The sequence below is a fragment of the Pelodiscus sinensis genome, chromosome 4 (genome assembly GCF_049634645.1).
Source record: "Pelodiscus sinensis isolate JC-2024 chromosome 4, ASM4963464v1, whole genome shotgun sequence".
Classification (NCBI taxonomy): domain Eukaryota; kingdom Metazoa; phylum Chordata; order Testudines; family Trionychidae; genus Pelodiscus; species Pelodiscus sinensis.
Genome location: NC_134714.1, coordinates 75,090,049 through 75,104,015, shown reverse-complemented (window position 1 = coordinate 75,104,015; position 13,967 = coordinate 75,090,049). Strand labels below are relative to the sequence as shown.

Genomic DNA, 13,967 nt, shown 5'->3' with positions numbered 1-13,967 from the left:
AGGGATGCTAATGAGACAAGTCGGAATTGCAAATGCCGCGGGGGATTTAAATATCCCCCACGGCATTTGCATGAACATGGCTGCCGCTTTTTTCCAGCTCAGGGTTTGCCGGAGAAAAGCACCAGTCTAGACGGGATCTTTCGGCAAATAAAGCCTTTTCCGGAAGATCCCTTATTCCTCTTAAATTCAGGAATAAGGGATCTTCCGGAAAAGGCTTTATTTTCCAAAAGATCCTGTCTAGACTGGTGCTTTTCTCCTGCAAAGCTCCAAGCTGGAAAAAAGCGGCAGCCATGTTCATGCAAATGCCGCGGGGGATATTTAAATCCCCCGTGGCATTTGCAACTCCGACTTGTCTCATTAGCATCCCTTTTCCGGAAAAGGGTGCCAATGTAGACACAGCAGAGGAGAACAGAGAGGGCGGAGCTTCAATGAAGGGGCGGGGCGGTAGAGCTTTGCCTGTTCTGAGATTTAAAAAGTGATCTTGGGTGTAAAAAGATTGGAGACCACTGGACTACACTATTACATCCCTACTCGAGATGCCTTGAGAGGACGCTGATCTGAATTGATTTTCTTACCAGAAAGCGGCGCTACTGCACCAAGTAAATCCTAATTGCAACAAAATAGCCCTAACGACTGCAGGGGGAAGAGCTAGCACTACTTTGCAGCGAGGAGCAGACGCAAACGAGACAGGGCTATTTCCTATCCAGCCCGCGGTGCAAGGTCAAGAACTTTGCAAACTATCGCACAAAGGCCTCTGTCAGGAGCGGGCGCGGTGGCTTCAATGCTCCGCGCGTACAAGCCACCTGTTCATTTTCCAACGCCCGTAGAGGAGCCAGGTAGGGGAAGCATGAATGAAGCGAGCGTGCAGCCCAGTCGCTGCTTTCAGGGACACGTGGTTTTGGTCTTTCACCTGGAAGCGGGAGATCTTCACCGGGGGCCGTTTCACTGTGGAGCAGCAGAGGACAAAGCAGCTGCGGGTGGAAACCAGCGTGAAAGCCCGGCCCGTCTCGGGCGGGCCCCTGCAGGCCGCGCGCACGGGGGATGGCGTGGGGGTGGGAGAGAACAGAGACGCCTTCGCTGCCCACAGGTGACCGCCTGGTCCTGCAGCCACGCCAGCCCGTCCGCCTCGTTCCCAGCCTCCCCGCTCCCCGCCCCTTCGGCTGCGCCTGGCCACTGAGCCGCTGCACCCGGCTGAGCAAGCCGAGAGCCCCTGAGCGGCGAAAAAGTCCCTCTGCCGCCTCACTGGCGAGCAAGGGGTGGCCGCTCCGCGCGCAGCTTTGCCAATGGCCGCAAACGCGGGGAGTTTGGAAACGCGCCCGCCCAGTTCTCGCGCCGCTCCCCGCGGCCCCGCTCCCTGGGTCCGATTTGCATAGGGGCCGCCCAGCCCCGATTCACTGGCGGCCTCAGCGGCCGCTGATTGGTGTCCTTCCCCCGGGTCATTTGCATGTTGTCTGCACACGGGGGTGCCCAGCCGAGGAGTTCGCTCAAAGCTTCTGCAAGGGAGCCGAGCGCCGCTTGCCTCTCTCAGGTTCTCCTGCTGCCTCGCTCCCTAAGGGCTGGAGCGCTGCCTGGCGTAGGGTCTCTGCTCGTCTTCGGGACCCCGCCTCTCCCTGCCTGCTCAGCACCCCGTTCGCCGGGGAATTGGCCTTGTCTAGAGACGCCGCAGTGACCTGCCCTAGGAGGAGGTTCCTTTGATACCCCCCGGCGGGGACTGTTTTGATACCGACACTCCCCCCTCCTTGTCCTTTCCAGACGGAAAATGAATGATCTCAGCGTGCCTGTGGAATGGAGACAGCTGGCACCCAGCAGCGCCTGAAGGATCCTTTGAAGCAGAAGTGTGAACTTGCCTCTTCTCCGCAATGTTATAAGCTGCCCAGCGGTTCTCTTGGTCGTGCCAGCTTCTCTGGTCCACTAAAAGCAGCAGGGGTCTAGTTTCATCTTCACCTTTCTGCGCCTCTAAGGGGCTGGACCGCAAGTCTTTCCTATGGCTGGGATATACAGCTCTACTCTGAAGACCCTGGAGGATTTAACCTTGGACTCTGGTTATGGGGCAGGAGATTCCTGCAGATCCCTTAGTCTCTCTTCTTCTAAGTCCAACTCCCAAGCCTTCACATCATCTCAGCACAGGGGCAACTGGTGGTACTATTCAGGCTCCATGAACAGTAGGAATAACAGCTGGGATACGGTGAACACTGTTCTGCCAGAAGACCCTGAAGTTGCAGACATCTTTTCCAAGTGTCCTAAACTGCCCGAACTAGAGGAATTCCCTTGGACTGATGAAGACATTGGGAAAATACTCAGAAAAGGAAAGGGGGGTGAAAATAGCAGAAACTTTTCTCAGGAAGCAGTCAGGAGACTCTCTCAGCTACTTAGGAGAGCCCTGATCAGGATCTCCAGAGAGGCCCAACGACTGAGTGTAATGCATTCCAAGTGCACTAGATTCGAGGTCCAAAGTGCCATCAAGCTCATCCAGAGCTGGTCGTTGTCAGAAAGCTGTGTCCTGGCTACTGTCAAGGCTCTTTCCCTGTACAGCATGAGTGCAGGAGATGGACTGAGGAAAGGCAAGTCAGCCCGATGTGGCCTCACCTTCTCCGTGGGGAGGTTTTTCAGGTGGATGGTGGACACTAGGATCTCCGTAAGGATCCATGAGTATGCAGCTATCTCTTTGACAGCTTGTATAGAGAATCTGGTAGAAGAGATCAAGGCCAGGGTTCTAGCTAGTCAGAGCCCAGATGGAGGAGGAGGAGGAGAAATATCCTCTGAAATCCTGGAGATGGTCATCAACAATGATGCTGAACTTTGGGGAGTATTGCAGCCTTACGAGCATCTCATCTGTGGGAAAAATGCTAATGGTAAGTTGAGTGACTGTTACCATAAAGCTTCTTGTCCTGCACATACTGTGATAGATGCGGGCCTGATTTTTGGCTGCTTTGCACCTGATGTAATAATTTGCAGTTGTAAAAACCCTAGATGCAAAACACTACCAGATCCGAATGGGAGCACATTGCAATCACTGTGCACAGGTGTAAATTGCTATACATGGTGCAACTGCAGTGGGAAAACCAACCCCTTTGTTATGAATAAAAATAAAGGCAGGTGAGACTGCAATTAACTTCTTACCAGCTGCACTCTGAGTTCATTAGCATTACTAAGAGAGAATGAGTGTGTGTGTACCTCCAAGTATTGAGAAAGAAAAGTTGCATTAAGAAACTTTAACTTTGTTTTGATTTAAAAAAAAAAGCATACTTTTTTTTCCCTGAAGAAGAGCCTGCCATAAAGGCTAATACTGAGAGCTTTGTGGGGCAAACTTTGTGATCAAGTTGCAGTGGGGCAAATCGAAGATGGATATTGGGAAAAACTATTTCAGTAGGTTACCTAGTGAGGTTGTAGAATCTTCATCCCTAGAGGATTTTAAATCCCTGCTTGACAAAGCCCTGGCTGGGATGATTTAGTTGGGGTTGGTCCTGCAGGGGACTGGATTGGATGACCTCCTGAGGCCTCTTCCAGCCCTATTGATTCTATGATCTTCAGTATATTTTCCCCTGATATAGCTAATAAAAGGCAAAACAATGATAAGGCTGTTTTTTCCCCAAAATAACTGTACAACTTCTGAGCTAACAACACTTTATTCAGGATCTGTTCTTGTCAAGATTATAGTGCATACTATGTATATGTAAATTACACCAATTGGCACATAACTCACTTAATTGAGGATTATAGCACAGTTTTTGATTAAATAACACAACATAGTATTGTATCTACCCCTGTAATCTGATTAGGCCCTTCAACAGATTAGCAGATAGAGGAAAATGCCAGCATTATTCTACTAATACTGAAAGATACAATGTTTATTTTAATTTATTTTACAGTTCTTTGGGGAAACTTGCAATATTTGCCTTTGAACTGTATCATTAGATGTCAAAGAGCAACTCATATCCCATGTAAAAGTTTGAGAAGCATTGAGCCTATTAAGAAAGGGTTTGTCAGTTAAGGTTACTGTGTCTTTATTTGAAGTCGTACACAATTGTGACATTAATAACTTCAGTTTAGGGAACAAGCAAAAGGAGCAGATCTACCCTTAAGAAATAAAGATCATGTTCTCATTTGAATGTCAGCAATGAAATGCCATGCAGTTAAATAGAGGAGGAAATCCTGCTCTGTGTTGTACAGGTGTATTAAAGAAAATAACTAACCTCTTGCACCTGTACGATTACTCCTTAGGTAAACAATAAGACTGTCTCAGAGCGCTAGGAAAAAGGCTTAATTTCTGTGGGCAATAAATTGTGCTCATTAGTGTGTGTTCTCTCTTCCTCACCTTAGCCAGGCTTGATCCAGCCTGTTCAGCACAACCACCACATACATGAACCACCATCACTCTATGCCTTATTTCCCAACACCTGTCTCTATTAGATAGGGACAGAGTGTTTCCAATATGAGGGAGAGAAATACAGGTAATATGCTATATATGCAGAATTCTCTCTAAATAGGATGGCCTTTTGGATTTGATTTGGGGGGGCACTGGTGGAATCCATAACTGCAAATTATATCAAGTGAAATATACAAATGCATTGACCTTGTTTGTAAACCTCAGCTCTTTAGTGTCAGGACTGTATTTTCCTCTGCTGAGAAAATACCTAGGACATTTTGGCTGCCACCAAAACAATAACAGATAATTCTATGCAGGCCATGTGAACATTTGTAGTTTAGGATCTATATGGAAGGACAGAATAATTCTCTTCTACCTGTCCCTCTCATCTGGAGTAAAATATGTCATATGATTCTATTGGAAAGAATTATCCTTTAGGTAACCATATTCTTTGTTCAGTTTTTGGCACACAGTTTCTGTGTTTTGAGATTAAGAGGTGACTGAAAGAGTGTGTTAATCCATGGTGTTGCTGACTTATAAAGTCTCCTCGCCTGAACAGAAATCTCCTTTTGGAATAACAACAATGAATGAATGGAGGCTGGTGTTTGATGGAAACATAAACAGCTATGCAAGGAAAGGGTTATAAATATTCAAAACACCAAGTGTTCAGCTGATAACACTCATGCAATTGAATTCTAAGCAATGACTGGCCATGGAAAAGGATAGCTCCTTTGCCTTTTTTTGTGGTTTCTGTCTTGCTGAACATTTCTTTCAATAAATACATTTACTTTCTATTCTACTTGCAGTGTAGAGTGCCTTCAGGTGTGTTTAATTCAGTTTGATGTGACCATTTATCTAATGTGAAACACAAGAATTAGTGACTCTTCTAATGTCCATTCTTGCAATTATAAGTCAAAGATGACATGCTGCACTGTACATTTGGCTAAAAATATTAAATGGCTGAAATGAATATGTAACTAATATAGTACTATAGATCCTGCAACAGCATACTGTGGGTGGAGTCACTTGCACTTACAAGAAGCTTAGCCACTGTGCAAATTCTGAGCTTGGTTACATTAGTAGAAATGTGGGGCAATTAAATTCAATTCAGTGTAATTATTTGACCTTTGCAATAATACTAAGAGAAACACTTGGCTCATTATGTTCAGCAGTCTGGAAAAAACTTAACAAACAAGAATTTGTATACAAAAGAAATCACTTCTAGGCATTGATTTTCAATACAGAAACACATGTAGAGAGTGACTTGTCCATTTCTTCATCAATACAAACACCTGCATGGCTCATCAGTAAACCCTAGTTTATTATTGCACTGGGCATCTTCAAAGATGAAATTAATTAAAGAGAAGATGTAGAATATGAAATTAATTAAATTGTGAAAATCTCAAAAAATGCCATCAATAGAAGATCAAGAAGTAGCATGTGATGTTAAAGAATGATAAAGCCAACTATCTTCAGTAGCTAGGCTCTTTTTTTTTTTTTTTTTTTTTTCTAATTTTGAATTGTTGATACCTACACTTGCTGTGGTCTGGCCCTGCAGTCTTTGCATACTCAAATTTCCTTATGGCAACAAATGTGCAAGAACTTCAGGATCATGTGTTAAAACTCTAAACCAGGCTTTTAGTTAGGTCAGATTTTCATTTGTTTTCCAGGAACATTAGCTTGGGGCACAGAAGCAAATTCTTGATCTTTACAAAAAGTGCGATGGGACTGTTCATGACGCATGGATAGATAGGATCTCCATTTAGGTTGGCTTCAACATAGCTGTCCTGTTCTGACTTTTCTGGACTTACAGTTTTGAGTTGAAAATCCATCTCTAACATTAGGTGGAAAGTTTCCTTGGGGACAAATGATCCCATTCCTACCCCCCACCTGAAAGGTTTCATGTACCCTCTTGAAACAGCTGGTACTGGCTGCTCTCTGTGATAGTTCACTTGAGGAGAAGGACCATGGATGTGATTCTGTATTGTGGCTTTTTATGCTGGTGTGTTTGTTCTCTTATGTTGTATGTAGATGAATTGACTCATTTATTATTCATTATACTAAGCTGTAAGAACTCCAGAAATGCTTTTGAGCCAGCATTATCACTCCATCTGTTAAGCACAGCACTTATTGTACTTAACCAACTGAATACTCCTGAATGGTTCCTGGGGCATCCAGGTGGAATGCACTTGCTGTGTCCTAATATACCATAGATGATAATGCTACAGTTATTGCAGAATTCAAAAGAAAAAGGGTCGTTAACAGCTTGAGTGCTCCCAAACACAGCTGGCAGGTAAGGCAGCTCAAGTGATGCTTAAGTAGGAACTTTGCTTTGAAGTATCAATATGTTAGCAAGAAAGGGATTAAGGTCCCAGAACAAGCTATACTAGTTTCTCTGCAAAAAAACCAACCACCATGTCCTTTATTCAGGATATTTTAGAACAACTTAGCCAAATCATTTGCTGATATCACTTTAGTGGAGTTGCAGTAGGGATGAATTTGGTCTAGTATGATATTATATATTAAGAGCAGCTACTGTCTGGAAACTAAAAGCCCCATATTTGGTCAGTAACTTTTGTTTTATATTTCTCCACACACACAAAACTCCACACAGTCCTGATTTTAATTTCCTAGCTCTTATAGAAGTGTATCCCTATTCATGTTTATTAACTTTTTTTTAGTTTAATATCATATATTTAACATGCTAACCCCTGCTGAAATCCATGTATAGTGCCTATGCACTGAATAAGGAAAACACCTTGTAAAGTGTGGTTTATTCAGACTGCTTGCTAGTTTTCATAATGTCTCATTAATTCTAACAAGCTAATTATTACTGCTACAGATCAAAAAAACTGTATGTCATCAGGAATAGGGATGTGTTAGTATGCGCAATTAAATGGTTACTCGCAAGCCTCCCCCCCTCCCTTTCTGGGCTGCTATCTCTGTATCAAAGGCAACTGTGGGGAAGGGGTCAGACAGGAGCTACCTGAAACCTCTCCACCCCCTCTGCCCCCCCCCCCCCCGCACTTCTGCCTCTCTGAGAGGGGGGGCAGGCAGCTCCATCAGAGCTGGTATATGTGTGTGGAGTCGGAGTTCCCTCCCTTCCCCTACACATGTAAATGTGTAACTGCTGAAAATTTCAGCGGTTACATGTTACAAAACCCCCTGCATTTTAACATCCCTAATCAGGAAGTGTATGCGTGAGAGTGAATAGCTGGAAACATAAGTGGAATAAAACAGTTTTAGGACCGTTACTGCTACTGTACTTTTTTAATTGTCCCCTTCAGTGGGCCATGAATCAATTTTAAAATGGAACTTTTTCCTATGTTTGACCCCTTCTCTGTGTTAGGGGATACTCTCCCTGAACAAAATCTGTACAGCGCTTTTGGTCAGGTGGCAATATGTGTTCACCCAGGTACTGTGTCTCATCTTTACTCTGGCCTATCTTGAGTCTTTGGTGGTTTCTTAGGCAAGGCCTATACTATTGGAGAAAGTCGACCTAAAATATGCAACTCCAGCTACGAGATTAGCATAAATGGCGTTGATGTACCTCAAGTCAAATTTCTATGGTGTCCCAACTGCAGGAGTTCTGTGGAAGAAACTCTCCCATTGGCTTCCCTTGCTCCTCGTGACCACCATTGAGTACTGGGTTCGACGGGCACCATCAGCTGTCAATTGAGCAGATCCTTACTAGACCTGTTAAATCAAACCCTGGGAGATTAATCTCCAAAGCCTCCATCATGGGTTAAGTGAAGAGAAGCCCTCCCAGTACATAAAAAAGCCACCATCAGCAAGAGGTACAGATTCCTGTTACCTATACAGGCAGTCCCCGGGTTACGTACAAGATAGGGACTGTAGGTTTGTTCTTAAGTTGAATTTGTATGTAAGTCGGAACTGGTACAAACATTTCTCCAGAGCTAAGTTTTATTCTCCCACACCTCACTTCTCTCAGTCCTTTATTCTCAAGCTGAGGTTTCTGCTGAGAAAAGACGCTCCGTGTCTCCCTGGTCTGCTGGGGGGAAGCAGCTAGTGCGGGGTTGCCTCACCCCGTTTGTAAGTAGGGATCCGATGTAAGTCGGATCCATGTCACCCGGGGACTGCCTGTATACTAGGGATGTAAAAATGTGTTTAAAAATGTAACCATATAACTGCTTAAAATTTTAGCAGTTACCAGGGCTCGCCAAGCGGCAGCGAGCCCCACTCGCCAGCCGCACGGTTTCGCGCGGCTCTGTGTTCGGTGCATGTACAGATGGTTCTGCGCATGCGCAGATGGTTCTGCGCCGGCTCTTCCGGGTTGTAATCTACTCGCCACGGGCGAGTAGATTACATTATTTGTCGAGCCCTGGCAGTTACAGGGTTACGTGAGCTTTATACTGCAGAGACAGCAGCCTTCCCTGGGAGCAGGGCCAGCTCCTCCCAAGGTCAGCCGCTGCTCTAGCCCTCTGCTTGGGGCAGGTAGGGAGTTGTTCCAGCCCCTGTCGATTAACCGGAACCAGTGAGCCTCATCTGTAAGGATGAGCTTACCAGTTAACCGGTTGACCGTTTAACATCCCTATTACATAACACACAGACAGCAGGGCTTTGGTAGTTCCAGTGCACTGGGATCTTTCACAACTCTATCAGTATGACTGAATTCCTCTCATAAGGAAACATTTTTCAAACCCTAGCCTTCAGTTGTGCACGTGCAGTGCTTGCATATCTGCAAATGCTTCTAGAACTTGTATACTCGTGTTAGAATTTGTCCCACTAGATTCTGTAGATACTATGTTCTAGCTCAAATGCTAACCCTTACTTGCATGCAGATAGATGCTAATGTTTTTAAAGTGTGCGTCCACACGGTGGCACTTGCAAAGGTCATGTAACATGTTCATGCCTTTGCATACATGCAAGTGGAGTTTGGATAGACATTTAGCCGAAAATGTGGCCCTTAGGGTTTGTCTACACTGCAGGGTTTTTGCACAAGAAGCATTTTGTGGAAGAGATCTTCCCCAAAAACTTCTTGCGCAAAAGCGCGTCCACACCTCAAAAGCACATCACAAAAGCGATGTGCTTTTACTCGAGAGAGTGTCCACACTGCATGGATGCTCTTGCGCAAGAAAGTTCTGATTGCTATTCACAGAATGGCCATCAGAGCACCTGTGCTTTTTCTGATAGCCTCTTTTTGCGCAAGAAACCCTTGTTGAGCGTCTACATGTACCTTTTTGCACAAGAGTTCTTGTGCAAAAAAAAGTTATTCCTCGTAGAAAGAGGTATACCTACACCGCAAAAAGTCCTCTTTTCTACCATTTTACTGTAAATTTTATTGCGCAAAAACCTGCTTGAGGTGTGGATGCTCCATGGGTTTTTGTGCAAAAACAGTTGTTTTTGCACAAAAACCCTCTAGCGTAGACATAGTCTTAGTGATTAGTTTTCATTTCATTCCATAAAACTGACAGTATGACAATTCCCGGTCAAATTCATTCTTGAACTCATTGGAAAGATTAATCTGAACAATAAAATCCTTTATAACAGGGTTTCTTGTTTGGGCACTTTAAGATTAGGAGCTGGAACTTCATAAATTAGCAGATTAATTACTAGTGACACATGCTAGTAGATGAATTTTGTTAAATAGCAACTTGTATGTAAGAGGGTTTGGAGCATCCATCAGAAGCAAAGGGAACTAGAAACTGAGATGGAGGCCCTGGCCCTGCACAGGAAAACCCTATGTAGAGTTAAATTTAGGATATAGTTAAATTGCTTGTTAAATTACCAATAAATTCCCTGTGCGTGTGTACATTTGTATGGTCTGTACGCTGTTCAGAGCAGGATGGAGATTTCATTGACATCCAGCTAACTATGTTCTAAGTGTGAAATACTGCAGGGCAAACACGACAGGCTTAACATGGTAAATATAGTATCTGGCCCAGTGTTGGCAAGAAGCACCTGAGCAATCAGCAGTGGCACTGTTGCATGTTTGTTAAAATAAAAGCTAGTGGCTCATTTCATATTAGCTGTTTTAATTCCCCTACATGAAATGTGCTGTATTGATGCATATATTTCTGAAATTGGAGTATTTAAAATAAAAACCCCTTTCTCTTTGTTAGTCCAAATGTTCTAAAAATAGCATTGGGAATAAATGAGATGCTAATTAGTTTGATTCATGTATTTCTTATCCTATGCTAAAACATAACTGTAGGAGCCCTTTTCACCTATTACCCCAGTACATAAAAAAGGAATCTTGCTGGTGTGACACTCTGAAATACCCATCTGATCTCTTTAGATTTTTTTTTCAATTACCAACTGTTTTTTAAAATTGTAATTACAGGGAAGATTAGTACTTATGCGATTCATGCAGTCGGTGTTTATACTGTGAATGGTAAAACATTGAGAAATGATCAAGAGACAGGAAGAATGGAGCCTTCTCAGCAGAGAGGTGAAAAGGAGTGCTAGATGAGATAAAAGAGAATATACTGATAGAAAATGTCATGAAGCTAGCCGAAGCCTATAACCTTGTATGAGACAATCAAACAACTAACAGGAAACTTTAGCGGCAATGGAGGCCCTATTAAAGATGCAAATGGAAAGTCTCTTCCTTTGTTCTTTTTCAGTGCTAAAAGATGGGCAGAACGTTTTCAGGCCATCTTCAGTAGACCAACCCCTAGCAAACAACTAAAAATACATCATCTTAGAGTTACCACTAGAGCTGATATTGATTTGGGAGATATTAAAATGCAAGAAATTGGAAAACCCACTGATAAATTTAAAAATGTGGAAACAGCTGGAGAGGAAAATGATACTGGAGAGATACATAAAGCAGGTGAGAAGACAACGCCCAGACCGTGCCTTTGTGTTTTGGATGGAAGATGGAATGAAAGATTAAAAAACAGCCCAGTAGAAGAAAGCTTTAGAATAAAGTTGTCATGGAAGGATGACCTTCCTGATTGCAGTAAATTGAGTGGAATCACATTATTATTGGTGCCTCATGTGCTACATCCCCTGAAACATATCAAGAAATAAACAGACCTTCAATTTAGAAAGAAATAAGTAGGGGCAAATTAGAGCTAAATAGTAGCACAGAACACAAAGCCAGGACTGGTGGCTGGGTTGGCCTGGGCAAGCTTAGCATAGGTGGAATGATACCCAGGCCAGACCTGTATAACTGTGTCCACAATAGAACCGCATTGGCATATGTGTTGGAATGGACTTCTGCTAGGATAGCCCATTAAACTAGGCTCCTCTATGAAGTCATAGGCAGGGTGCTCTCTGTCTCTGCCCTACCCAGAGAGCAACGTGAGAACATTACTTTTATGTAAATAGGTTTCAGGTGGGGTTATTCATTATTATTTTACAGACAAAAGCAAACTGCATATGGCAGCAAGAACTTTTAATGAGAATGTCATTAAGAAGTTCAGTTGGCAAACTATTGGCTCGACTGATTCCTCTGCCTCTTTGTTTCTCTCCTGCCCATTAATTATAAAAATTTCATCTCTCCAAAATATGACACTTACTTATTTCATGTCACAGCTTTACCAGAAGGCTGGGGTCAACTTCTGGCAAACTGGGGAAATACAAAAGCGGCGAGGAGTCCTGTGGCACCTTATAGACTAACTGAAGTGTAGTAACATAAGCTTTCGTGGGCAAAGACCCACTTCGTCAGATGCATGGGGAAATACAGAATTCTTGGATACATTTCTATTCAAATTAGGGATGTAATAGTATAGTCAGTTAACCGATAGGCAAAAGCTTATAGCAAAAGCTAACCCTAACCCGCCCCACACACACACACACAGACAAGTACATTTTTGTAGCAGGCTGGCCAGCAGCCCGGCTCAGTCCTAACTCTCACCAGATTCAGAATCTACCCCTGCTGCAGCTCTACATTTAAAGTGTATTAGGAGCTAGGCGGACAGGCAGCCCAGCTCAGTTCCGGCTTGTGCCAGGTCCGGGAGCTCAGACCTCTTGGCCCCCCTGACGGGCTGCCTGGGGACTATAGAATAGTCGACTACCCGATAAGAATTCATGAGGTTAATCGACTATTCAATTAACTGATATTTGACATCCCTAATTCAAATGTAGTGTAAGTGGAGCAGGAAAACACAGGGCTAAAATGCAATGTGGAAGAAGAGGCATAGACAAGAAAACAAAGCCTAGGTGGAATTGTGTGATAGGATTGAAGGACTAACTACATCAGGTTTGATTGTCCGGAATTCTCACTGAAAAGTAGGTGGGGTGCCAGCTTAGGCTGCAAAATAACCCAGGCTCAAGCCATGGTTAGAGGCTTTTCTGTGCATATGGAAGGGGATGTTAGGGGCAAGATCTAGACTATCGACTGAGCTAACATTGCAGTGAAGACCTATCCAAGCTGTTAACATTATACTATGGTGGATTCTGATAGGGGAAAAAAGAGGAACATTTTCACTGCCCTTTTGTTTAATAGGAGGAATACGAATGCTTATTTTGAGCATCAGTGTCTTAACACTTGACGTCTGGCTCTAAATCTAAGCAGACCTGAGGCAGTGGTTATGACCAGTTCAGTAGTGACTTCATATTTCCTTACTTTAAAAGTCAGGACTGTAAAATTTCTTACCAGACTTCTGATATTTATAGCACAAGAGCTAGAAACATTATAAAATGTGCTACACCCTTCTTAAAACACATGATGCACACTAGCAATGTGAAAAATAAAGTTGTGGTTATATCCAAGGGAAAGTTTGTTGGCAGCTAAGGCTTTATAAAAGGAAAAATAGAAGTGTTTTAAGAGCGTGAAGTTAATTAATGTCTGTGTCTATGCTGTTCACCTCTAGAGGTCTGAATTCAGATCCTAGCTTAGGTCCTAAATAAAAATGAAGTCCATGATCTTTTTCTAATCACCAATGAACACTTGGTCCATGTCACAAAACTTCCACATGATTGTGGCAGGGCAGGGCTGGGGTATGTTTGTACAGCTTATGTAGGTGGAGTGCTTGTCTGCATTATACCTGGCTGCAGATTTTACTTTTCTGAGTACTAAATTTAGAATAAATATTTTAAAAGTGAGTTATGAGTGTAGGATATATTGTAATTGCTAACTTATGAGGCAGTGGAAACAAAAGATCATCCCTTTTAAATCAAGGTAAATGGAATTTTCAACTATAAAATACCCATTGAGGAAAGCCTCTATTCTTGAGTGTATTTGAAATATGATCTCCTTTCATCCATTTAAAAATGATCTTATTGCAGAAGAGATAATAACTGATTATGTAATTACAGGACTTATTTCAGTTACACTGCTGTTTGCAGTTTCTTTTATTGTTCTTTTTCTATTGGTAGGTGAGTTTAGATTTGTGTCTTATACTCTTTACGGGAAGATTTCTTCTGACCCAGATGCATAACAAAGTGTAAAATCTGCGCACGAAGGCGCTGAGTCAGTCCTTGCTCCACGCATTTCTTTTTATTCATCGCCACACACAGCCTAGGGAAGTCGCGCGCAAAGGCGCTGAGTTGGTCCCTGCTCCACATGTTTCTTTTCATTCAGCCTGGTGTCTCTGTGGGGGGGGCGGATGATGAATGAAAAAAAACGCGTGGAGCAGGGACTGACTCATTGCCTTCGTGTGCAGCTTCCGTAGACTGCAATGCAGAACAG

The 13,967-nt window shown here is 43.4% G+C and overlaps 1 protein-coding gene across 1 annotated transcript in view; it reads left to right on the top strand.

Annotated features, from left to right (window-relative positions):
- The first annotated feature begins 1,489 nt into the window (after positions 1-1,489).
- ABTB2 (ankyrin repeat and BTB domain containing 2) overlaps positions 1,490-13,967 on the top strand; it is a 205,098-nt gene continuing 192,620 nt past the window's right edge. Inside the window, exon 1 of the mRNA XM_006124451.4 lies at positions 1,490-2,852. Within this exon, the coding sequence (XP_006124513.2) occupies positions 1,985-2,852 (868 nt within the window). The 5' untranslated portion in view covers positions 1,490-1,984. The remainder of the gene's footprint in view (positions 2,853-13,967) is intronic.